At 37.5% G+C, this 25,783-nt stretch overlaps 1 protein-coding gene across 1 annotated transcript in view; it reads left to right on the top strand.

The window, feature by feature from the left end:
- Positions 1-21,394, top strand: part of GASK1B (golgi associated kinase 1B) — a 45,168-nt gene extending 23,774 nt beyond the window's left edge. Inside the window, exons 4-5 of the mRNA XM_037058286.1 lie at positions 16,935-17,161; positions 20,113-21,394. Coding sequence (XP_036914181.1) covers positions 16,935-17,161; positions 20,113-20,320 — 435 coding nt within the window. The 3' untranslated portion in view covers positions 20,321-21,394. The remainder of the gene's footprint in view (positions 1-16,934; positions 17,162-20,112) is intronic.
- Positions 21,395-25,783: the final 4,389 nt, after the last annotated feature.

The raw sequence follows: 25,783 nt of genomic DNA, 5'->3' as shown, positions 1-25,783 counted from the left end.
TAGAAGTGAGATAAGTAAATAAAAGTGTACTTTCAATAAGAAATACCACTTGTTAAGGGAAGAGAAGAAGTTTAGAAAATAAAAAATCAAATGAATAAAAATACTTAATAATATTTTTACTATTTAATGAAGTTCTCACTGCACTTTTATTTTCTAAGATGCAGAAATCTTGCTCCTATTTGTTGAGAAATTAAGAGGTTTTTACATAAAGGGGAGCTGGCAGAGGTGTGTCTTGGGAGATGTTTGCTTTTGCACCATCAACAAGATAAGCTACACAATTTCTTTTCACGTAAGATTTGACAGGTGTTTTCTGAGCTCTTCTCTGTTACTTTCACTTAGTGGGTTTAGTGTTGGTGATTAAAAGGTGGATGAAACCATGTGTGTGTCCTCAAGATTTATGCAATCTAATTGGAAAGGCACAATCATAGCAGAATATATCAGGTGTCAAAATTGAGTTGAGTTTAACATCCTGTGGAAGCAAACAGGATGACATTTGTTCTTGTGGAACTGGAGGTAAGAGAGAGTGGACTGAGAGTGTGGCATTTGGTACAGAACTGAGATGCATGCAGGAGACAGGGAGAGAGTGTCAGAGAGGGATTCTAACGAAGTGTTGCAAGTGTGAAAATGTTCAGAGTAGGAAAATGATGCTTATGGAAACTTCCTCTTCCGTGAAGGTAGTTTTTTTCTCAGATGACTCTGAGTAATAAACTTATGTTCCTCAATTCCACAGGCGAATATGAATTGGTATGGCTGTCCCCCTACAGTTGTCTCTCTTCAGTAGACTCTTCTAACTCTTACCGGCTTCTAATGATTTGACTGCTTAATATAATGAATTATATCGATAGCTGCTAATCTTTGACCTGTTCTCTTCCACTTAGATTGTGTGTCATTTTTTTCCCTTAAGGTATAACCATCGAAGTAAAAATTCCAACTAACTGTCATCTAAACAAGAGGAAATACTACCTTTCAATAGAAGAATATTTGTTTCTGCAGGAATGTTCTATATGCTAAGCAAAGAAAGATTTCACATATAGTCACTGTGAGAGATTATAGGGTCTTCCAATTATTCCCTGTTCTTACACCTACCACTTAGTGATCAACTGTCTCCCCTCTACTTCCGAGGTCAGTGAGGAAAAAGACTTACCAGCAGTGGCTCTGTCAGGGAGAGGCGTAGCCACCCAGGCTATGAGACACTGGGATTTCGGATAGTGTGGGTCAGTTTTATTGTTTTGCAGAATTAGTACATTGCCCATCCAAATAGCCTCTAACTATTGTTTATTGGTAAAACCAAGCGAGCAAATGATATAGTCTCTTGTTCCTTTGCAATCAAACAATGAAGGATGATGCAGTCAGATAGGGTCTTGGCTTCAAGTAGCAAAGAAAGGCGGGGATTTGCTTTGGCAATATTGGTTGGCACTCAGAATTGGCTGGGTTTTAGGGAGTAAAGACTGCCAAGGATCAGAAAGTTTAGAGAACAATATAGTCTTGCCTTCTTTTGCTCATTGAAAAAAAGTTACTTTTTTATGATGAGAATCACAGTGTTCAATTGACTACAAAGACTTACTAAGGTCGAGGACATAGGAAGTGTGTCATTCTAGGCCGTTAAAAATAATACTCTAATCCTCACAGGTATAGACATGCTAAATAAGTACTGAAATTTACTGTGGTTACTAAAGAATTTTAATTGTGTAAAGTGTTTGCCCTTTATAATAAATAAATGAAATTCAAAAGTGTGGGGTGTGTTGTTTGCCGTAGTTTCTTCTCCACATATGTGGAACTAGGAGAAGTTATTTTCAGTGTTAATAATGCTACAATATAAGACGTATCTTATTTAAAGAGGCCTCAGAAGACCTTCTGATTACCTTGTGACACTACAGTTACATTCTTCTGAACATTGCTTGCAATACATGAGCAAAGTGTCCAGAAAACTTGGTGTTTAATGGACACCCGGCAATGTCTTTCTTGCTTAGTATGTTTAGTTGTGTAGAGACAGGGGATGTGACATAAAAGAAGCATGTGGATTTGCTTCTGAGTTCAAAAAACAGACAGTTTGCAGGAAAATGAATATAAATGAAACAGTTACGGTATGCCAAGAAAGTATTTTTATTAAAGAAGAATTTCAGCTATCATAACAGTTCCAAAAAGATTCAACTCACATTATTTGTTTAATTCTTTTATTATAGAATTTTAATTTGTGACTTTATTTTAAAGTCAGTCATCATAGTTGGCGAGAGAGAGTAAATGACATCATGCTCATGCACATACAGCTAAATAATAATTTATACTGCAAATAGCACGTCGTCATTTCAGCCTCTCAAATTTGATGTCTCGAAGTAAATTTGTCACCTCACCCCCTAACAATTTGCCCTCTTGACTTACCTATTGCTATTAATGACATTACTATTTTAAAAATCAGCCAGCTTTGACATTTTTGAGTCATCTTTTTTTAAAAATTTAATTCTTGTTCAAGTACAGTTTTCTGTCTTGTATTCCCATCCCTGCCCCGCCCAGTGCTCCCCACCTCCCTCCCATTTCCACCCCCACCTTAGTTATTGTCCATGTGTCCTTTATACTTACTTATTCATGTGAGTCCATCCCCTTTTCCCCTATGATTCTCTCCCCTCTCCTCTGGACCCTGTCAGCCTGTTCCGTATTTCAGTGTCTTTGGTCATATTTTGAATCAGCTTTTGCTTAGTGCCCCCTGTTTGAGTGGCGCTAACCTTTGGCACTGCCTCAGAATCCCTCCAATCCCATTTTCCTTTTTATTCCTATTAACACGAATATGATCAGACTCTTGAGAATATATGTCAAGATGTTGTTGAGACTTCTAACTGATCTCCCTGCCTCTGGTCTTTCTCGACTTCAATATTGTGCAAATTATTGCTGAATTTACCCTTCCTGCTTCACTTTTAATCATATTGCTCCTTGCAGAAAACTTTTGTAGACTTCATTCGGTTAAAAAATAAATTTTAAATGCCTTAGTGCATTAAATAATTTCTTGTGGAAAAATTGAAGCATATAAAAAAGTAGATAGAAGACATGATAAACCCTCATATACCTGTCATTCAAATACAATAATTACTCATGACCAGTCCTGCTTCATCTCTATTTCTGTCTCATTACCTTGCCCACATTAATTTGAAGCAAATCCCACAGCATGGGTTTTCATCTGGAAATATTTTATTTTATTTTATTTTTTATTTATTTTTTAAAAATATATTTTATTGATTATACCATTACAGTTGTTCTATTCCCCCCTTCATTCCCCTCCACCCACACACTCCCTCCCCCACCCTTCTCCCCCCTTAGTTTATATCCACGTGTCTCAACTTCTTTAGATTCTATATTTCCCCCGCTATTCTCGCCCTCCCCCCTATCTATTTTCAACCTACCATCTATGCTATTTTCTGTGCCTTCTCCCCCCTTCTCCTCCTCCCACCCCCCTGTTTCTAACCCTCCATGTGTTCTTCATTTCTATGGTTCCACTCCTGATCTAGCTGTCCTCTTGGTTTGCTTTTGTTTTAGGTGTGGTTGTTAGTACCTGTGTGTTTGCTGTCCTTTCACTGTTCATATTTTTCATCATCTCTTTCTTATATAAGTCCCTTTAGCATTTCATATAATAAGGGCTTGGTGATGATGAACTCCTTGAACTTGACCTTATCTGAGAAGCACTTTATCTGTCCTTCCATTCTAAATGAAAGTTTTGCTGGATAAAGCAATCTTGGCTGTAGGTCTTTGGATTTCATGACTTGGAATACTTCTTTCCAGCCCCTTCTTGCCTGTAAGGTCTCTTTTGAGAAATCCGCTGACAGTCTGATGGGTACTCCTTTGTAGGTGACTGTCCCCTTATCCCTTGCTGCTTCTAGGATTCTCTCCTTCATTTTGGTCTTGGCTAATGTAATTATGATGTGCCTTGGTGTGTTCCTTCTTGGGTCCAACTTCTTTGGCACTCTCTGAGCTTCCTGGATTTCCTGGAAGTCTATTTCCTTTGCCAGACTGGGGAAGTTCTCCTTTATTATTTGTTCAAATACGTTTTCCACTCGTGGCTGTTTCTTTCCCCCTTCTGGTACCCCTATAATTCGGATGTTGGAACGTTTAAAGATGTCCTGGAGGTTCCTAAGCCTCTCCTCATTTTTTTGAATTCTCATTTCTTCATTCCTTTCTGGTGGGATGTTTTGTTCTTCCTTCTGGTCCATTCCATTGATTTGAGTCCCAGTTTCCTTTCCATCGCTATTGGTTTCCTGGACATCTCCCTTCATTTCAATTAGTTTAGCCTTCATATGTTCCTCTAATTTGTGACTTTGTTCCTCTAATTTGTGACTATAATCTACCAGTTCTGTGAGCATCCTGATAAATAGTGTCTTCAATTGTTCTTCTGAGAGGCTGGCAATTTCTTGGTCGCTTAGAGTTATTGGCTCTGGGACTTTGAGTTCTTCTTGCGCCATCTTTTGGGTTGTTCGTGCCTGTTCCATAGCAGGATCAGAGCCCTAAAGTGTTCACTAGAACAGGGCAACTAAGTCGCTGGGTTGTGACGTTGTATGTGGGTGCGGGGTCAAAGAGGGACAATGGCTTCCCTCTGGCGCCCGCAGCCGCGACCCCCACCAGCACCGCAGCCACCACCGTCACCAGGGCCACGCGCCCCACTCCACTGCATGCAAGTGTGCCACCGCTGTCAGCCCTCCACCACTGGGTTCGCCCCCTGGGGCCTGCGTGGTCTGTCTCACTGTGCGCGAATGTGCGACCTTGGTCAGTCTGCCCCGCACCCCGACTAGGTCCGGGCTGCCTGCGCTCCTAGGTCTGTCCTTCCCGACCCTGCTCCGCTGCTGGCTCTGCCTCTCTTACCGTCCTCGTTGAACGGTTCGTAGCTGTTGGACTTCCGTATAATTTGGTTTTCTGGCCTCTGGGTGTGTCTTTGTTCTCCAAAACTTTTGTTGTATCCAAACTTGGTTGTGGGAGAAGGCACAGTGTTTCCACCTATGCCTGCATCTTGGCGGAAGTCCCTCTGGAAATATTTTAATATGTTGAATCACTGGGAGATAAAACACATAAGAACATTACCATTATCACACCGCCCCCCTCCACCAAAATTAGCAATGATTCCAGGCAAATATCTAATCAGTGGCCATGTTTTTAATTTTCTCATTTATGTTTGTGTATCTGTCTACTCACCCATTTATCTGTCCACCTCTCTGTCCTCTATCCATCTATCTTACTGTTTGTTTATATGCATTTATTTATGTATGAATATACATTTGTTGTTTATGAGCTACCCAGCGTTGGTATTGTGTTATGGCAATCAAATGCACTAAGATACTGACAGATAGCAAGGAGTCAATACCTCAGCCCAGTTATCTAGAACCACCCCATTTATAAGAATTTGAATTTATTGTCCTTATATGTATACATCTCCAAATAATGCAGGCCTGTAGTGGTAGGGATCATGTAGGTCTTTTTTTAAAAAAATTTTCTGCACAGTAGAACTGCTCATTATAACATGTGATGCTGTGGCTGTGGGGACACTTGAGGGTCACGTATGGCAGTTCCCATGGCTGTGCCCTTCAGGTCCGGCTGTGGTGAGGGGCTATCATGAGCACAGGATTCTCAGCCTGCAAAATTTGGGAAACTAGTCGGGGTTTTATTTTGTTCCTCAAGGTTTTCATTGCCTCCGTTGAGGCATTAGAAATAAAATCCCAAAGAACAAAGACTGAACAAATATCATGTTTCCACTTCCTAGAATTGTCCTGTGGTTATTTCTTTCACATATTCGCTTTCAGTATTTACTTTAGAGATAGGAAGACGTTAAAAATAAGTTCAAGTCCCTTCTGACCATCTCTTTATGACTTCTTCCTGCATTTTCTCCCTGGAGGCTAACACTCTCATGAGATTAGTATGCATTTTTTCAGCCAACTTAAAAATCATTTTACATGCGTGGGAAGTGGATGTCTGTGTTTTTTAAAACTTACGTATTGTAAATGCAGTTGGTCACATACATTTTATGTAACTGGTCACTCCTGTTTTTAACAATTACTCCTATGTTAACAGTTAGGGCCAGGGTCTAGCCAGGCTGTGGTTTTTATGATGCCCGAATAGGGGTGCAGAGGGAGGTGGGTATTACTGGGGGTCTATTCCTGAGAACAAAGGTCTGCATGGCAGCAGCCAAGAAAGTTCCTTTAGACGGGAACCAGAATTTTAATGTGACTAATACCACAGAGCATGTATTCGTTGTTTTTTGGTCACTTTAGCATTATGTGAAAGGCTTTGCTTAGTTTTGTGCTTTATTTAAATAGTTTGCTTTAAAATTCTTTGTTTTGTTTTTCTTCTGTTAGCATAGCTTTGTACTTTTTACTTTATAAGCAAAATTAAGAATTATATGCATACAGGATACTGCTGATGGAATTTAGTTAAATTCAACAAACTTGAATTGAGGGATTTCTGTGTTCTGTCAAGACAATTCTCAATCAACCTGTGGACCTCAGCCATCATTTGATATTTTGTGACTTGGCTGTTGATTCTGATATAATGTTATTTTCATGCCTTGGAACTATTGGCCTCTTATTTCTGAGTCATTCCTTCCCAGGCGTCCTCTTGGTTGACCCACACAATCAGTTCCGCTCTGACTCTCCATAAGTGTGCCCCATTTACACAGGCTGGCTCCCTAGGGTCCTCCCTTCCAAAAAGAGTCTGATTCGGGGGGTCTATAAAATCTCCCCTTACAGAAACCGACCTGCCAAATTACACCTTCTTTCCTGAGAAGTTGGACCTTCTCAAAATCTTGAGGGTGGGGATTAGGGAACCAGTGGTTGAATTATATTGGCCTAAACTTCTAAAGGCAAATAGTTTCACTTTTTGTGGCCCTTGAATGGAATGTATTTCTGCTGCTAAAAATTCTCCAAGAATATGACAGGATGGAGAACGTAAATAACAAAGGCATTGACCCACGAGTCTCTCTTTTGAGCTTTGACATTATTTCCCTGGTGGAGACCTTGTAGAAGCCGCTTTCTCTCACTTCACAGAATTTGTTATTTTTATTTGATTTTTCATGGAGGCAGCTTTGAAGAGAACAAGTTGTCTAGCCACAGTGACCCTGGTTTGTCACAAAGGCATAGCTTGGCAGCTGCCTGGCCTCTGCCACACCACCGTATTTCTCTGGATCCTGGCCCAGTTCAAAAGCGCTCTGTGTCTCAGAGCATAGCCCTTCTGTCAAGAAGCGGACAGGTTCCTCAAATGTCTGCTTTCAAAGTAAAAGCCTTTAGGACTTTCTAGAGGGCGGGGCAAAAGTAGATTTGCATTTTTTTTGTATGGAAAACAATACAATAATTAATAAATAATACAAGAATAATACCTGTGTTTGGCATACTCATGACTACAAACCCACTTTGGCCCCACTCTGTATATTCTTTACATGTACTGTCCAGCATTTATTCCCATTTATTCTGGTATTGATTATGTTAATGCTTCATTTGCATAAAATGCGGGCTACAGAATTGGTTGACTATCTAGGTCTTTGCGCCTGTATCAGTCCGAATTAAGGGGGAAAATGTCCGGTCAAATAACTTCTAGTCATAAACCTCACTGCCAAGTGACAACCAACTGAACATTTCTGGGTCAATTCTAGTTTAATTATTAATCAAAAGTGCAGCATATGTTATTCAATTCATGTCATTTCTGCTTATTTTGGTCCCTGCCAGGAATTTTTATCTTGTGCTAAAGTCAATCATACTTAGTATGCTTCAATCCTAAATTTTTTGTATGTATAGCTGAGCTAGAGACTTCAGGGGTTCAAAGAAGCCTGTATGGTCCCATAAGTAACCTTTAGATATTCAAAAATTGCTTAATGCATTGTTTGAGCTAGCTTTGGGGATTGGCTTTCCCACTAACTCTATGCCATTGAACCATAGGCACTTTGAAACTATCCTTGACTGAGTTCAACTGAGGTTTGACTGAGGTTCAAATAGGAACCCTAAGATTTGGCTCTCCAGATAAATCTTCCAGGAAGCAAATAAGAAAACCATGGGGAAGTTAACCCAGTAATATTTTCATAGGAACACTTGAGAGAGAGGGCAGGCAGATATTCATTGGGCTCAATGTATTTTTTTGTATGTAATTATTTTAGGAAAATTTCGGGTTAATTTTGCCCAATGAAGTAGATCCAGAAAGGATTAAATGAAAGCTGGTTCATAAGGCTTCTTACAGTAATTCGTGCTCGACCAAACTGTGTTAAAGTTGTTTATTTACACAGATGAATAAGACATAAATGGAATTTCAAAAAGTTATTACTATTTATGGTCAAATTCAGTGAGTGGGGCAATGGCTTTTCTATGGCCCTTTCAGAGGTTAATGAGGTCAAAACTATTTCTGTAATAATGTTGAGACAGGGCTTTATTTTGTAGCTATTTGCTGAGCAAAGGAGCATAGCAACAAATCTATTTCAAATGGGAAGTTTTATATGTACATGCAAAAATAATCTTTGGAAAAGTTTAATTTAATAAAACAGAATTTGTTTATTTTTTCCAGCTTTACTGAGATATAATTGATGAATACAGTTGTATACATTTAAAGTGTAGAGTGTGATAACTTGATATACATAATACTTTGTAAAACATTTATCACAATCAAGCTAATTGGGACACCTATCCCCTTTCATAGTTACCTTTTGTGTGTGTGCGTACACTCACATGAGAATGCCTGAGGTCTACTCTGTACAACTTTCAAGTATGTCGCGCAGAATGTGCAGGCTGTGTGAACTATTGCGTGGTCCTCAGAAGTTATTCATGTTGTAACAAAGTTTCTGCTCTTTCACGGGTGTCTCTTCATGTCCCCCACTCCCCAGCCCCTGGCAACCACCATTCTGCTCTCAAGTAATCTTTATTTTTAAATAACCCAAAAATAGTCTGGTAATTATCATTAGAGAAAAACAGTCAGATAACACTTGATAGAGTTGGTAAACAGACTTTATTCAGGACCCTTGTGATAGATATGGGCACCAGTGCATTGGGATTTTACAGTGGGTGAGAGGTTGGGCTCAACCCTGAGGACAGCATGTGCAGGCAAGAACTGGCAGCCAAGGAGCTGAGTAGGGGGTCAGTGGATGGAAAATTGCTAAGAGGAAACATCAGGGGGAAGGGGACGTCTGGGTAAACTGGCCTGACCAGATTCTTGCTTAAGACAGGTCTGGGTCATCGGGGGGGATGGTGGAAGATGAGAAACCGGATTAGATGTTGAGAGTGATCCGATATCAAGGGGTTGAGGGGTAGGTTCGGGTTAAAATAACTTAGCAGGGTTTTTGCTAAAAGTAGGAAATTTTGTAGGGAAGTGGGCACACAGGCTTAGTGGAGGTTTGGGAGCCTGATTCAAGTTTGGATGGGCAAAGAATCCTTGTCGCCATAATTAGAAATGAGTTTTAGTATAATCATTTAGCTTACCTTGACTTATTTTTGTCAGTTTCCTTATAATAAAACACTGTATTCTAGGGGATGCTGAAATTGACAGAAATTCCATAAGAATATTAAAACTTAATATACATCAAATCAAACAAGGGAAATGATTTCAATGACAACATTGATGTAAGCTTATTTACAACCCTGTTTAATGTTAAATCATTATAAACGGTGTTTCATTTCATTGAAAGAGAGCATTTAAACATTTTACTTATACCAAGGTTATTTTATTGTTGTTTTACATTTTCATTTGCTTAATATAAATCAGAATTTTGTAGAATATAAAAATTGTTGTTTTTCTTAGTCTGCTTTTTATAAATCTTTATGGGAAGGTGGGTGTGCCTTTGGCAGAGGCTATTTTCATGCAGCTCTGCTGGTGCAAATTATACAATGTGAATTTCTTTCTCTAAAAATAATTGTCACTGGCCTGGTGACTCAACAATCTTTCTGTGGCCAAACCGTGTTTGAATTCTGATACTCAGAGGTGCAGTGTATGGGTTCTAAACGCTGTATCTATAGAAATAGTTTTAAATATATTGCAACATTAAAATGTTTGTGCTTATGCATAAGAAACACTGTTATGTTTTTACTTATGATTCAGTAATGTGGAAGAAACTAGAGATTCTGCACTGAATTGGTATACAGCGATAGTTATTTTTAGAGGTGGGAATCTAGAGTATCAGTGCCGTTATGCACCGAGGCAGAAGCTCAAGGGAGCCTATGCTGGCTGTTAGACGTATATGTAGCAAACTATTTTTACTTTTATCATCCTTCATCAACTGCTCTGCTAGTCACATTTGCATGCATACCAGTTTAACAGGGACCTGTTACCATGGCAGCACAGAACAAAAATGAAGTCTATTATTTTATGAGGTGAGAGTTCCCAAGTGATGCAGGTGCGGGCTGGCGAATATGCTTTGTTTTGTACAGCTCCCAAAGTAAGAGGAGGCTAGGTCTGCATTCACAAGTTCCATGGAGACTGTGGGGTTTGTCTGGAAGTTGCCCTTGTCTGTGATCTGCCCTACCTTCCCACATTAACCAGATCACAGGGGTCCGAGCCCAGTGCGCTAATAGCATGGCAACCATGCACTGGTTTAAATCAGGACAAATTCATATAGAAGAATTTTTCAGTGTGAGTTGTTAGTTGATGAATAAATAAATCTATCTATTTTTGTGTTACTCTGTACCTAGGGTAGGGCCAATAATGTTAATGATTCTCACCATCTTTTTTTTTCCTTGCCTTTTTGAAATAAGGTAGTTGCTAAAAATATGACTTCTTTCCTTCATGCATTTTCTAAAAACAAATGAGATGTCCTGTGAGATAAGTTTCAAAGGAAACTTCCAGAAGAAATTCTAATTATAGAAAAAAATGTCCAGTTGTTAGTTCTGTCACATCTGTTTGTTGTGTGTTTATCAAATGCCCATTACATGCAAGGTGTCATGGTGGATTCTCAGTAGGACATGAGTTCATGGTTCATACTTACTGAAATTAAACCTAAATAAAGAAGCCAACCGAGAGCAAGTGACAAGCACAGGCTGTTCCATTGTTTGTTCCCTTCCTATTTTTTTCCAACTTCATTCACTAGATGCTACTTTAAAAAGAACCATCTTAATATACCACCATTATTCAGTTTATTTGACACTTCCTAATAGGAGACAGTGTTTTGGAGGAGCTTTGTAAAGAGCCAAATAGAAAGTGAACATCAACTTTCAGCAGAGTTCTTTCAATAATAAACATTTATCAAGTACCTACTATGTGCCAGGCATTGGATGAGTTACCACGGCGAGTTGTCAGATTCTACTCATTACATGTTTTATTGCATAATCGAAGCTTTCTCTGTACAAATAAATTTTGGGGGTAAATGTGATATTTTTAAATGACAAAAGCAGAGGTAGAAAAATACAAAAGGTTATGTAGTTTAACTAAAATAATTGAACAGTTATTTTGTATAAAAATGTTTGGTGGAGGCCAATTTGTAAACTACATTAAGAACATCCTTTAGCTCTGCAGCTTCCAACTACATTCCGTCTTGGTTTCCTTCAGTTTTTACTCTTTTAACATTTTCACCTGGTGCCGTCCTCCCTTGCCTGTTAACTTTTCTTTCAACTCTGCATGAAGAAAAGAGAGGGAGATTTGTGAACACACCAGCTTTTTTTTTTTACGGCTTTTTCTTGCTCTTATTCATCTTTTGCTGGCTACCTGCCTTCACATACCCCTCACCCTCGCGGTGGAGGCTCCCCTGTGCTAATTTAAAGAGCAGTTTGGGGACTCGAGCCAGTTCCCACCAGTCCGTGATTAGCACCAACCTTGCCAGTAAGCATTAAAACTTGGATAGTAACTTGGCAACTTTGTTTATTGAATCTAACAAAATATTGGTATTTCATATTTTATTTTTCCAGTCATAAAGTATTTATTTATTATTTTAACAAAGCGTCAATCCGCATAGGTTGTGGAGCCAGAGGGAAAGAAAACGACTAACACCTGACCTTTCAGCACCGTTTGAGAAGCGCTGGTCTAGTGTATTCTTAGTTCCTCCAAACATGTCTTTTGATTAGCTACCTTCAGGACCTTGCCTATTCTTGTTTAAGCTAATACTGCCTGTCTCTCAAAACCCAACTCTGATCTTCTCCTTTGTGAGTTTTTCTCTTACTTTGATGTTCTATTTCGAAATACACAGTATTTATTGACTCTAGTATCATTTAACAGTCTATGTAAATATGCTTGCTCTTTTGAAATACTGTCTTGGAGGCCACACCTGAGAGATACCATCAGGATTGTTAAGAGCATGGATTTTGAAGTCATAAACATTTGGGTTAGGACTCTGAGTTCTGTCATTTTTGAACTGGGGTCAGTCAACTGGCATTTTTGTGCCTCAGTTTTCTCATTGGTCAAATGGGACTATTGGTAGTACCCATAAGGTAGCACCTTAAGGTTTCTGTGAGGACTCCAGGAAATAGTACATGTGAAGCATTAAGTGTACAGGTCCTGTCTTATACTGAACACTCAATAAATGACTCTTAGTATGTTTTTCATTATTAATATTAGCAGCGCATTTAGAATTTTTTATTGCCTTTTCACAGGCATTGCCTGAAATGAATCATTTAATCATATTGTTTTGAGAAAAATGAATACATGAATGAAAACAACCACAGCTGCTTTGATAGACCCACTTTTTGAAGACCCAGCTAGAGTGGGTGGTGTGCAGAAGGGTAGAAAGTCACCAGGTACCCAGGGCTCTGTGGATTTCTAAGAGGCTCAGTTCAGCAGAGGCATCGTGTTCAGGTGCTGTGAGCATTGCGTAAGTCACTCCGAAGATGCTTTTCCTCCAGGCAAAACTAAGACTAGCAAAAAAAAAAAAATAGAATTAAAAGAGAAACTTTCGAGAGAAGGCCGTATGTCTAAAAATATCCCACCAACAAAAAATTTGGCTGGAACACCTGGATTTTTCTGAGTGTAATTTTAGTTAGGTAAACATTGAAAAGATATATTTTCCTAAAAGAGCTAAGAGTNAAAAATGAATACATGAATGAAAACAACCACAGCTGCTTTGATAGACCCACTTTTTGAAGACCCAGCTAGAGTGGGCGGTGTGCAGAAGGGTAGAAAGTCACCAGGTACCCAGGGCTCTGTGGATTTCTAAGGGGCTCAGTTCAGCAGAGGCATCGTGTTCAGGTGCTGTGAGCATCGCGGAAGTCACTCCGAAGATGCTTTTCCTCCAGGCAAAACTAAGACTAGCAAAAAAAAAAATAGAATTAAAAAAGAAACTTTCGAGAGAAGGCCGTATGTCTAAAAATATCCCACCAACAAAAAATTTGGCTGGAACACCTGGATTTTTCTGAGTGTAATTTTAGTTAGGTAAACATTGAAAAGATATATTTTCCTAAAAGAGCTAAGAGTAATTTTATGGAAAATGATGGTTGCCAGTAATCTTCAGATTCAGCAGATCAATTTTGCAAAAGATTTTCCTTGTTTTAAAGAGGGAGCGGATGTAAATTTGAATGAACTGCAGTAATGATGCTCAAGACTCACAGTTGCTTCGCTGACAAAATTTACCCTCAAATGATCTTCGTAGGATAATTATCTAAGAACATAGATGCGATCTACCATACTAATCATGCTATAGTTAAATGAAGTGATTGTTTTTGTTCACTACACACGTGTGTTAAGATTGTATTAGAAGTTCATAGCTATCTAGAGTATGCTTTATTCGGCTTTAAAAAGTAGGTAAGCTCTCCTCAAAGTAAGCAGAAATATATTCAATATGTAACCAACTTAAATACCAAGGAAGGGCACTGAATTTAAGGGAGTGGATTATGGTTTTGTGGTCAAATTATTTTTGGTATATTGGATGGGAATTCAAAGGAACACTATAAATGAAATACTGAGAAGAGCTAGGGAACAAGATTTAAGAGCTGTTTAAGCCCGTGCTTGACAAAGGCAATAATACAAAGACGTAATTCACTATAGTTGGAGGAGGAGAAAAACAAAGCGAATCCCAGATTTGAGTGCTATTCTACGTCTTTAGTACACACACACACACACACACACACACACACACAGGTGCACGTGAACATATCCACCAAGCACATGCGCAGAGCTGATTAAGAGAAGTGATAAACATTTTCTGGAGAAGGAGTTAAGTCGAACACACACATTTGTTTTCAATATTAAGGTCTGTTAGATTTAAGTGGCACAAATGGTCTGTGAGGGAAGTGGTGAAATCATCACAGACTGTGGAGTGATTCAAAATTAGATCAGATGAAACACTTTAAAAATACCCTGTAGGAAACAATGTAATGTTGGGAAGGCAATGAAAAGATGACCTAAATTGTTCTTTTCCACCTCCAATTTTTAATGCCTTTTATGGGGTTTAAAAATAGAAAAGTATAATATTTGTAGAAGTACTGAAAGTTAGGGCCTAAACTCGAGTGTGCTTATTAACATGAATATATACGATTTACGTGGCTGTGTTGTGGGAATAGCAGAAACGCAGCTATATATGTGTTAGCCCTTTCGCCACAACTCTGAAATCAACAGCGAAGGAAGAGTTCGTGCTTAGGAAGTGGTTGGTAGGTTTGTCCTGGAGGGTTAAGTTCTAAACGTGTCTATCCAACCTAACAGACGATGTTATTGTCAGAATTAAGTAGGATTTAGCTGCACCCTCCCCATATGTCGTATCGTTATAACTGGACATAAACAGATAAAGATTATGGGGAATGATCTAGAAATTCTTTGACATTATTAACTAGTGAATATTTTAAAAGGGAGCTTGGATGAGAAGCAGCTTTAAGAAGAGTTATTTTTCATGTTCTCCCAGACTGCCTGATCTTAAATAATTACAGTCAGATTCCATCTTTGTATATCATTTGGTTTTATAATCAGATTCAATCTCTTTATACCATTTGGTTGTCCTTGTAGTCAAAGGTAGTCAAGGTACTATATAAAATGAATGAAATGGCGTAGAAAGGGCTCAATAAAATTTTCTAATTGTTTCTAATGTGTGCTTTTTTCTTTTAACCTATAGTGATTTGCTTGGGGCACTCTTGCTCACCTTGGGGAAACTCCTATCTTCATGTCAAACAAATGCACTTTAACCAGCAGGGGAACTTCCTGTTTCCTGGAGTCAGCCTTGTGACCTTTTGGATAAACTATTCGTTAGACTGTCGCCCCAGTGGGTCAGCTGCCTGGAACCAGTCCTGACAGAGGCCTCCCTTATCTGCATATTGTTTCTAGACCAGCAGTGAGCGCTTGGGGCTGGACTGCTTTGTGGCTCAATGACCATCCCTGCCCCTGTGACTGGTTTTACATAAATTTCATAGAAAATTTTCTCAGGCTAGCTTCTCTTAAAATATCTGAAAGTATGCTCTTGCTACAAAGTCCACATGCATGCAGAAAAGATGAAGACCTAGTCCTTGAAGTTTGCCGTGTCAGTGAGACAAAATTAAATGACCATTTTCCTCTGGAAGTAGTGGTGGTGGGGGGTGTCGCTAGGCCAGTGTTTGCCTGGGTGCATAGCCCAGTGATTTCATAAACTTTTTTCGGATGAATGAATGAGTGATCGTATCAAAGAGGCTAAGTTTTGGAACTTCTCTTGTTGCATCTGTATCTTAGCAATTGGTGTCCTAAAGTGGCCAGCCCTATAGGATACACAAAAAAATCGCAGGAGGAGAAAGGATGAGGATTTCCTGCCCAAAGGATAAAAGTGACAGTCTGTGTCTAGCCACCTTTTGAATCATGAGCATGTGTACCATCTTTAACGGGCATTAAACTACTCAGCTTGACATGTTAGAGAAAGATCATGGAATTTCGGAGACAAATGCAACTGTGTCTAAATCTTAACTTTGCTACTAACTAGTATCTTGCCCAGAGCAGATTATTTAACCCCTCTGATGCTCAGTTTTCCTTATGAAGATGGAGAAATTCCCTTTAGCCTTGGAAGCCTTTTGCCTTGTTTGGAGGTAAACCACTTCATATGTGTGTATCTGTGTATCAAAATAGTAATCATAGTTTTTGTTTCTTGAGCATCTTGTAGATGCCTAGGTCAGGGCTGGAGGGTGTACAAACATTTCCATTAATTTTCCCATTAACTGTGCATGGTGAATAGTATCGTTGCCACTACACAGGTAATTAAATTGGACGGCAGTGATGTAAAAGAATCTATGCAAGGCTGCAGAGCTAATGAGTGTGAGAGCAGAGATTTGACTTTGAGCTTATCTAATACCTGAGCCCAGACTTTAATTTGCTCTGATGAATAAATATCAGTTCCTTCCTTGCTCTAAAGAAATGGAAATGAGACAACTCTTCTTTTTCTAATTAATATCTCTGTTTAGCCTCTTCTACATGGGGTAGCCCCCATTCCCTATAGTAAACCCCAGTCGGTCCAATATTTTGCTCATTCTGCTCCCTTATTTGGAATCTGGCTGTGTGCTCCACATAGGTAGTGTTCTTAGTTCTCATTATCAGATGCCACTTCTTTTCAATAGATTTGTTCTGTTAACCTACACTGTTATTTCAGTGTAGTTACAGTAATACTGAAGCTCAGAGGGGTTAGGAGATGCAGGAAATTTTAGAGCCACCAAGATAACTCATGTTTTCTATAACCCCACTCGAGGAAGAAAACAAGATACAGTCTTGTGGGCACGTAAAAGTACAGCAGTTTCTGTCTTCTGTCATGAATAGAGTTAGAGATTCTTCTGGCTGTACATCTACATGTGATGTCAGTGGGAACTTTGAATATTAAGGGTGGAGATGCCTGACTTGGATGATCTGCCTGTGGAGCTGTTAGCAGAAGCTGGAAATGCTTATAACCGTGGCTTAGTCAGCAGGATGTGAACCTTGCACTTATTCTGATAGTTGCCTTTAATTAAATGAGCCTGGTCCTATTAGATTCTGGCCAGTCAGCTATTTAGAAAGCAGTTGTTTGGAAATCTTCTAACTGTCCCAAGTTTTGTTTTTACTCAGCACCTTGGATTTTTGTTTTTGTTCTCCATTTTCAGATTTATAATCGCTTAGATACAAATTGCTGTGGATTCAGACCTCGAAAGGAAGATGACTGTGTACAGAACGGACTGCAGCCAAAATGTGACGACCCAGATTCTGTGGCTCTTGCACACATTATCCAGCGAAAGCATGACCCAAGGCATTTGGTCTTTATAGACAACAAGGGTTTCTTTGACAGAAGTGAAGATAACTTAAACTTCAAATTGTTAACAGGCATCAAAGAGTAAGTTTTATAATGTAGTAACATCGGATTTATATTAAAGAAGTAGAGAGGTGTGGAGAAAAATGACATCCTGTGTTTGATCAGTTTTAACCCTTGAAGTGAATTGTGGTTGTGCAATCCAGGGAATGGAGGCCCAGAAAAGGGAAACAAACCCAAGTGGAACAGAACGAGAGGGCAGCCAGGGTGTCATTATCACCAACCAATGCAACCTACAAAGCTCCTGCTACCTCTCACATCCATCATGTTGCTTGGCCCCATTGTGGACATCCACGTGGATTAGGCTGGAAACATGCAGGAACCTCTAGAAGAGGAACCGGCAGAACAGGGATAAGCCAGTGACAGAGGCTCCATTATTAGGGCATGGAATGGGGGAGCCGACAGACATGTAGCTGTTGACATGGCGGGATGTCCAAAGACAATACACTCAAGTGACTTTTAGGAATGTGGTGAAAAATTAGAGGCAACCTGCTGATGAGAACATAGTGTCACAGGACAGCAGCTATTTCATGAGGCAGGAAAATTTTTGAGCATTTGGAAATCCTTTTAGTAGACATAGATTATGAAATAAAGTCCCCCGAACATACAACCTCTAGTTGGAAATGGAGGAAACTAAGACACTTACTACTGGCAGAAACCCTGCTGTAGAGTCTCCACCGTTCAACCCTCGGTGGAGATTGAGACGAGATGAACAGACTCCACCTGTAGATACTCTTCGTTGTCTTCCCACCTTAGAAATTAGAGTGACTGAGAAATTGGGGTGTGTTTGAGACTTGAAAATAAAAGGGTGCATTAATAATAAACAGCCGTGTGAAGCTCAGTGACTACTGGAAAACACATGAGCAAATCTAAAATTGGGGAGGTAGCACCCAGGTCTTCCCAATTCAAGTCCAGTAATTTATCTACAGCAACTTGTAATGTGCATGTTGTTGCTATTAGTCTTGTAGATAATACTCTGAAGCGTATTTCAGCAGTTCTTCCTAGCACTGACGATGAGATAATGTGAATTTTGTGTACTTTCAATGTTAGAGACAGTGCTTTTCCTGTGAGAGTTTCACGATCCCCAATTTTATGAGTTTTTGTGAAATCTTTCCATGTTAATATCTGTTCTTCACATTTCTTTGTGGATTAAAGGTAGAATATGGGTATATGACAGATTCTCTTCTAAGTGTCTAAACGAAGGAGATTTTATGTGTAGAAATATTAAAAAGCCTAAGGCATCATCTACTGAATTGATATTATGGGTCATCTTGAATCTCTAACCCTAAATTCTCTTTTAGAATTAAGAGTGCACGGAGAATACAGTCTTTTCATTCATATACGTATGAATACTGTTTTATTTATGCTTTCAAAGAAGATTGAACTTTAAATGCATTATGAAGGGCAATGGTTTTAAAGTTCAGTCTTTTTTAAATGTGTATTTACGCATTGAAAATAAAAAATGAAGGCTTTGCTAAGCCAGATTCATGCATAGAATATTGCTATTAATCAATGTCATATGAAAACAGGTAGTTTTTAAATTTTTCTTTATAAAAAAGATTCATCACTGAAAAGAACCATGGTTTTTAACAAATTTATCTCATACATTCTGCCACAGCTAAATTAGTTGAAGGGCCATAGAATTTCTGAATCATGGATTGTTAATACTTCATAGAGTAAAAATGCTTACTTAATACTATGGTCACTAAATTACATAGTCCATGTCTTCCGGGAGCTTAGAGCATCTTATCAGCATTATTTAATTCCACACTCACTCAGACTCATTAAGCACATCCAGCTCTGTCGCCTTTGGTCTTCTGCAGCTTCTGAAGGGCAGGAGCACCTGTGTTCCTTGCATTCATGTCCCCCAACCCCCACCACCCCAGCTCTGCCCTGAGTGAGTGTCATCCCCAAGTTGCTCTGTTGACATTTGAAAAAGGTGCTTAGAAGTCCTGGAACTTCTGGTAAACAGTACTCTTCAAACAAGTGCATGTTCTCATTTTAATTTTTAAGGAACAACCAAGTTTACTTGAAAATTGTTAGTAAACCCTAACATTTTTTCCTGTGCTTTCATCAGTATTTTAATGAAAGCTGAGAGAGTCCAAACTGGTGTTTCAGCAAAACATTACTTAATGATTTTGAACCAGAAATTTTATGAAGCTCTTCAGATAATGTATGAGCTAGACCCTTGGCCGTGTACTTTGGAATGAAGAGCAGAAAGCACAATGTACTGTCTTAACATAATTCAGCAAGTACCTTTCAGAATGAGCCTTCGATTTTCCAGGGAGATGGTCCATTGTGGAATGCCCTGGCTCTCAAACTGAAGTTTTACTATGTTTATTTGAAAACAGCTTAGTATTCCAGTATCATAAAATGCTCCCCGATCCTCAGAATTCCTAAAATATAATCTGAATCAAGGGCAATTCTTTCTTTAATTGGGCATTTTAGAATGATCCCTTTCTGTTCTTATTATGTATATTATGGATTATTTCACATTAAATTCAACCATACAACTTCTACTCTGGAAGAGAACTTTACCAAAATGGTCAGCATTTTGTTTCTCATATTTTCTTGCATAAACCCCACACATTGAGGCTTAGGGGAATACTATTCTATATGACAGATCAAAGCAGTTTCTGTGGGTGAAATGATGCTTAAGAACAAGGAAAGAATTTTTGCCGACTAACAGAGATCTTTTTAATTCTGTGCCTCCCTTTGCCTACATATAAAGACCTTAAGTCAAATGTTAGTATATCAAGTTCTCAATGGTATAGATAATTTAGTTCTCTTGCAACATATTCTTCTAAGATATTAAGAGAAGTGTCTGCTTGACAGTGACCAAAAAGCTTTGATTCTCAAGGTATGTACTCTTTGATACTGTGATTTATGCCTGATTAGTGGAAGGGAGAGAAATTGGGTAAAGCATAATATTTCCAAACAATTATTAAGAATGAAATATCATTTTATCATTTTAGGTTTCCTGAATCTGCAGTTTCTGTTTTGAAGAGCCAGCACTTACGGCAGAAACTCCTCCAATCTCTGTTTCTTGATAAAGTTTATTGGGAGAGTCAAGGAGGTAGACAAGGGATTGAAAAGCTTATCGATGTGATAGAACAAAGAGCCAAAATCCTTCTCACCTACATCAATGCTCATGGGGCCAAAGTATTGCCTATGAATGAATAATAACAAAAGGATCTTCTGGCTAGAGTGCTCGATATATGTATGTGTTGTTTTGAAATCAAGTACACAAACCTCAACTCCTTTTAGGAATGAGACAGACTAGATGAGTGCATAAAATGAATGAATTTAAGCAAGTGTATGTGATGGACCTGAGCGTGATAAGCAGCTCATAAAGCTTTAAGAAACACTCCTCAAAAAATATTTGTTTCTATGTTTCACTACCACTGTCATGTGAGTCTCCACATCTGATTACAGAATGACTGCAATTATTATTCCAGATAGCTTTGGTGTAAAACACGTGTCATGTTGTTTAATAGAGCAGTGTAAACCAACTTTTTAAATAAATTATGTGCTATGCCATTTTCACTGGTCTGACTAAATGGGAACGGGAATGAGCCTTGAAATTTTTTGTGGTTGCTAATTATTAAAACCGAGCAGTCCCAGCCTTCACTCAGAGGTGACCCTCCCCTGGGAAGGGTGCACGGGATCTGCGAATCCCTCAGTGCCTACAGTCATTCTAAGTGGAGAGGATGAGTTAGTTATCCATAAAGTCACCAGTTTATATCCTACTGTAGCTATAAATAAGCACCCACTTCCATGATTCTGAGCAGTGAGAATCACATTTTCTACTTCTCTTCAGATATTTGTTTTGTCATCAGTGGAGGAAGCATCTAAATCTGACAATTTATACATTAGGTAGTTTTGCTGTCTCAGTTTAGGTCTAATTTACGTCTAGTTGCTTAAAAGGAAATAACATTAAGGTTTAAAATTACCTATTTGAAACTGTACTTGTAGAGCATATTTTTTAAAAAATGTTCTTTTTAAAATTTTTGTCATTTTTACGAGGATGTACAATAGTTTCTGTATATTTCGTGAAAATAGTGGAATTCTTCAAATTTGTTCTGTGTAATTATATTTAACCTGATTTAATTGATATTGTCTAGATATTGATAATCAGATCAGATATTGGCTGTGTTGAAATATAGTGTTTGGCTTCTTTTAATATGAGAAATATGAGAAGAATAAATGAAATTTGACTCTGGTCCTTTTTCCTTGAGGAAGGCACATGACTAGAACCTTAAATAATTCTCCCCAAACCCCCTCTATCAAGTTTTTAATTAGGTGGAAGGATGTGGACATACAGTATTCATGTGTTGGATCTTTATATCCTTGGAAGATACTCACATCATTGTGTATGACAGATATTCACATGGAGATTTCAAACCTTGAACAAATGATCATTATCCTCCCATCCCCATATACCCAACCCCTTATTGAACAGCTGGTACACTGACTTTTCCTTTCCCTGGAAGTTTAAAAATACAATTTAAGAATGTCTTTAATAATAATACTACAATTAAAAAATGTTTTTAATAATAATGAGGACCTATCTGTAGATTCTGATTTATATGAAAGTATAGGGGCAAAAAGTTAAAATAGCATGTTAACTACAAAACCAAATAGACCAAGAAGAAAGGAATCATTTTACCATCTAATTATCGCTTCTTTAGGCTCAGAGCCAAGTACAACTCTAGCTCCCTTCCTTGCGGGGCTAACCTTTGGGGAATTGGTCGGTACGCCATCCTCCTGTTCTTTGTTCCCTCTGTAGCGTCCTTTGGTCTCACATGTTCAGAGTGCCCTTTGGCTCTCTCGAGTGTTCACTTTTGCCTGTTGTATTTGGGCTTTATAAGATCGCTTTTCTTCCTTTCTGATTAATTATTAGGTTCATGAAAAATTGGCCTAACAGCAGTTTGGGGACCCAGGTTCTATTTTGAGCCACTAACTTGAACTAACTCTTGGTCAAGAGTTATTGCCTTACCCCTTGTCTTTTTAAGGTGGCATATTTGCGTTTTAATATGCTTTTAATGAACTATACCATCTTCATTCCAATTTGTGATAGTGGTGATGGGAATTCCATGCTTCTTAAAAGTTAGCTTTGATTTTGTTTCTCAAGCTACCTTGGGCAGCTTGGTCATCTTGCATATGTATCCGGCTTTGTTTATTTGCCTTCAGTTATTCCAAGATGATTGATATTAAATAATGGTCCAGGGACCCATGTTAGTTTCAGTTGCCTTTGCTTTTGTGAACAATGTATTTTCTTTTATAATCAGTGAATAGTTCATGCTGTGTTATTTTTGAATAATGGATAGCTAAAGGCTAGGCTTTTAATTCTAATAAATAATGCTCTTCATTTCTTTTACTTGAAACAATGAAAAACGTGGTGCCTTTCAAATGTACTGATTATGCTGTGGTTTAGTTCACACAAACATATTATGTGGTTTATTTATAACTTGATAAATTTAAAATAGAACAATTTACCTTGGCAGACATACAAAAGCTATTCTCGTATGATTTATTTTCTTTAAGCTGATGATATAAAAATGTTATCTTAAAAATCTGCAATAAAAATATTATAAATTAAAAATGCATGTTTTTTCTTTTGTGAGCAGGTTCATTTTCTTTTGTAGATGAAGTATAGAGGAATATTTGCCACCTATATCCATTATAAAAAAAACAATTGAATAGTCTAGAATTTTATTGGATTGTGTTTGTGTAGACACATATTTGATATTATTATTAGTGACATTATACTTCTTGGTGTAGATAAAGCATTGCTTTAGGTAGTATGCAAATTATTTAACAGGTATCATAAACTATAACAATAATTTCTGGCTTTCTTTCCTTTGTGTGAGTCATAAAATTATGTTTCAAGTTTCCTTTATAGCATACATATTTATTAAGTTTATTAAGTACCTCTGGAACTTTTAAAAATATAAAATGCCTTAGACTCTAGTGATCAAAATATTTATTATAATCTCTGAACTTGTGTCATAGCTTATTTTTCTATTGTACCTTTAAATATATGTTACACTATACCTAATGAATAAAATATTTTAGATGCAGAGTCATCAAAACACTGTCTTACGATATTCTAATGCTTACTTCAGCACAGAACAAAGTAAGGCAAGTTAGGGCACTGATCTGAAAATATATTTTGAAAATTCTACGTTTTAAATAAAGGTGATCGGATCCTTTCTCTAAAAACTAAATGGTATCATCAAGAATTAAGAGCTTTGATGCATGAAAGATAATTCAACTCATCAGAAAAGTTATCTGACACTTAGCAATAGCCAGAAGATATCTTTTTAGAACTTTAGTTTATTTATATTTATTGACTTTATTTGGGTGACATTGATTAATAAAATTATAAAGGTTTCAAGAATACAATTCTACAATATATCATCTGTATATTGTATTGTGTGTTTACCACTCCAAGTTAATAGCCAGAGGAGATTTTTGAATGGTTTTCAGTGCAGTGCTGGCTTTGATTTTATATTAAACAGGCTATTTAACAATGTGTAGGGCAGAGGTTAACTTATAGATTTTTATACCAGAGAGATGCAAGTAATTTCTGTCTGGTGGAAAAAGTAACCCTAGGTTTTACAATGTATTACCCTGTTGTACATTAACCAGTTTTATATCTAGTTAAGCAATCTTATCCTAACATTGACTATAAATACTAGCTTTTGAAATACTCTTTGAAATGATTTTACCACTTTACTGGTTTCCTTGTTAATTAATTATTTGAATAAAATCTTTGACATATATTCATTTTTACATCTGCCTAGGAGTCACAGGTTTACTGTTTTAACAGTTTTGCTTAAATATACTTTTGACTGCCGATTCATATAATTTTACTTGCTTGGGAGTCATGATTTTAAATTTTTGAAAATTTTATTTTAACAAAGTTCCAAAACATATTTACATAATTTAAGATCTGAATGGTACCATGGGATCTGTACCTTGTCTAACCCTGTTATCTTCTGGATAATGAAACTGAAGCTTAAAGAGGCAGTTTACTTTGCCCAAATTTACCCAAATAATTGATTTAAAATCTTTAGTATTGGAACCAATTAAAAAAGTTAGAGAACCAAAACTTTCTCAGAGATTTTATTATCTACCAAATAAAATAAGAAATCCTAGCTTAATAAACCTCAAAGGTCTTACATAGGCATATATGTCTGTATTAATAATTTTATGGCATATTTTTTGTGAACTGGAAGGGAATGGAATCAACAAGGAAGCTTCTCATATTATGAAACTTATGATTATCACATCACACAGTTGATTGAAAATGTACAATGTGTCATGGATTCTGTGCTGGGCAAGGTGGATGTACAAATTAATAAGTAACTTTTAATATGTTAATCATCAAGTGAGACCTATAATTAGACTTCAACTTATCGTTTTAGTGAAAAAAGTTGAGGAAAGAAATCCTTGAGGAATATCTAGAAAGAAAGAAATTCTTACTTAGAGCAAGGATTTCTTACTTGCAGAGAATTTTGCTGTAGTTAGCTGTAATCTGTTGTTTAAAATGATAATTTTAAAGTACTACTGTTTAAAATGATAATTTGGAGTCCTTTTTGTGGCTGGACAAAGAAACCTATTTATATAAACATGTCCCAAGGATGTCACTGTGTTCCAGTATGATGGTACCATAATAGATGTTTATAATGAATATCCTGATTAATCAAAAATGTGCTAGCTTATGTAAAGTGTGGATCACTTCCAGAAGCTGATTGAAAGTGCAGCCTCAATACGTGATTCTGCACATAATTTCAAAGGGCTTTTGGCTCCCTGGACAGCCATTCATGGAACCCTTTCCTCTCAGGTCTGTGATCTCCCAGGCTAAGAACTCTAGATTTACAGTATAGTTTGAATGTGGGAAATAATATTATATACTTTACAAAGACTTCACCTAATGCATTTGACACTTTTGTTTTTATACAAAGGTGGAAACTTGGGTTCTGGGAAAATGACTTAAATAATTTGAAAAATATTTAAACTTAATTTTAAAATATTTAAATTTTATTTAAATAAAATATTTAATGAGATACCAATAAAAGTTGAGAGACCATTTATTTTAGTAATACCTTAATAACTTTAGCCTATGCCATTTGTTCCAAATTCACTGTTGAATTAACTAGAGACTGAAATCCTTTGAGTTTATTTTCTCTTAATTAACTAGAGAATGGAATCCTTTGAGTTTGTTTTCATTGAATCCTTGAATTTATTAAAGATTATCAGTTACCTGATTTTTGCCCTGATGTACTGAAGGTCCCAGGTGGTCATTTATTCTGTAATGTCTTAGAGTGTGAGGAAAGTCAAGTTAATGTATGCAGTTAAATGAAGTTATTTGATTTACTACCAATGACTTTCAGGACATGAGCATAATGCTCCTGCTTTTTATAAAACAATTTCCTACAAAAATAAATGAACTTATCCCAATGGAATTATTTCCTTGACACTTATGGAAAGAACTGTAAGCATTTCTTACCCTTCCTTTCTCACTGTTCCACTCAGAGGATTCGCGTGTCTAGACTTATTTCACCTTTTATCCCCCTGCTTGTCCAGGCACAGCTGTTTCAAGTCAAAATATGGCATCTTCCCTAATTTTTAAGTTCT

Source organism: Sturnira hondurensis, unplaced genomic scaffold, assembly GCF_014824575.4.
Source record: "Sturnira hondurensis isolate 20B ecotype Veracruz unplaced genomic scaffold, ASM1482457v3 Scaffold0010128, whole genome shotgun sequence".
NCBI classification, from domain to species: domain Eukaryota; kingdom Metazoa; phylum Chordata; class Mammalia; order Chiroptera; family Phyllostomidae; genus Sturnira; species Sturnira hondurensis.
The sequence above is the reverse complement of the archived record's forward strand: the minus strand, read 5'-3'. Positions and strand labels throughout refer to the sequence as shown.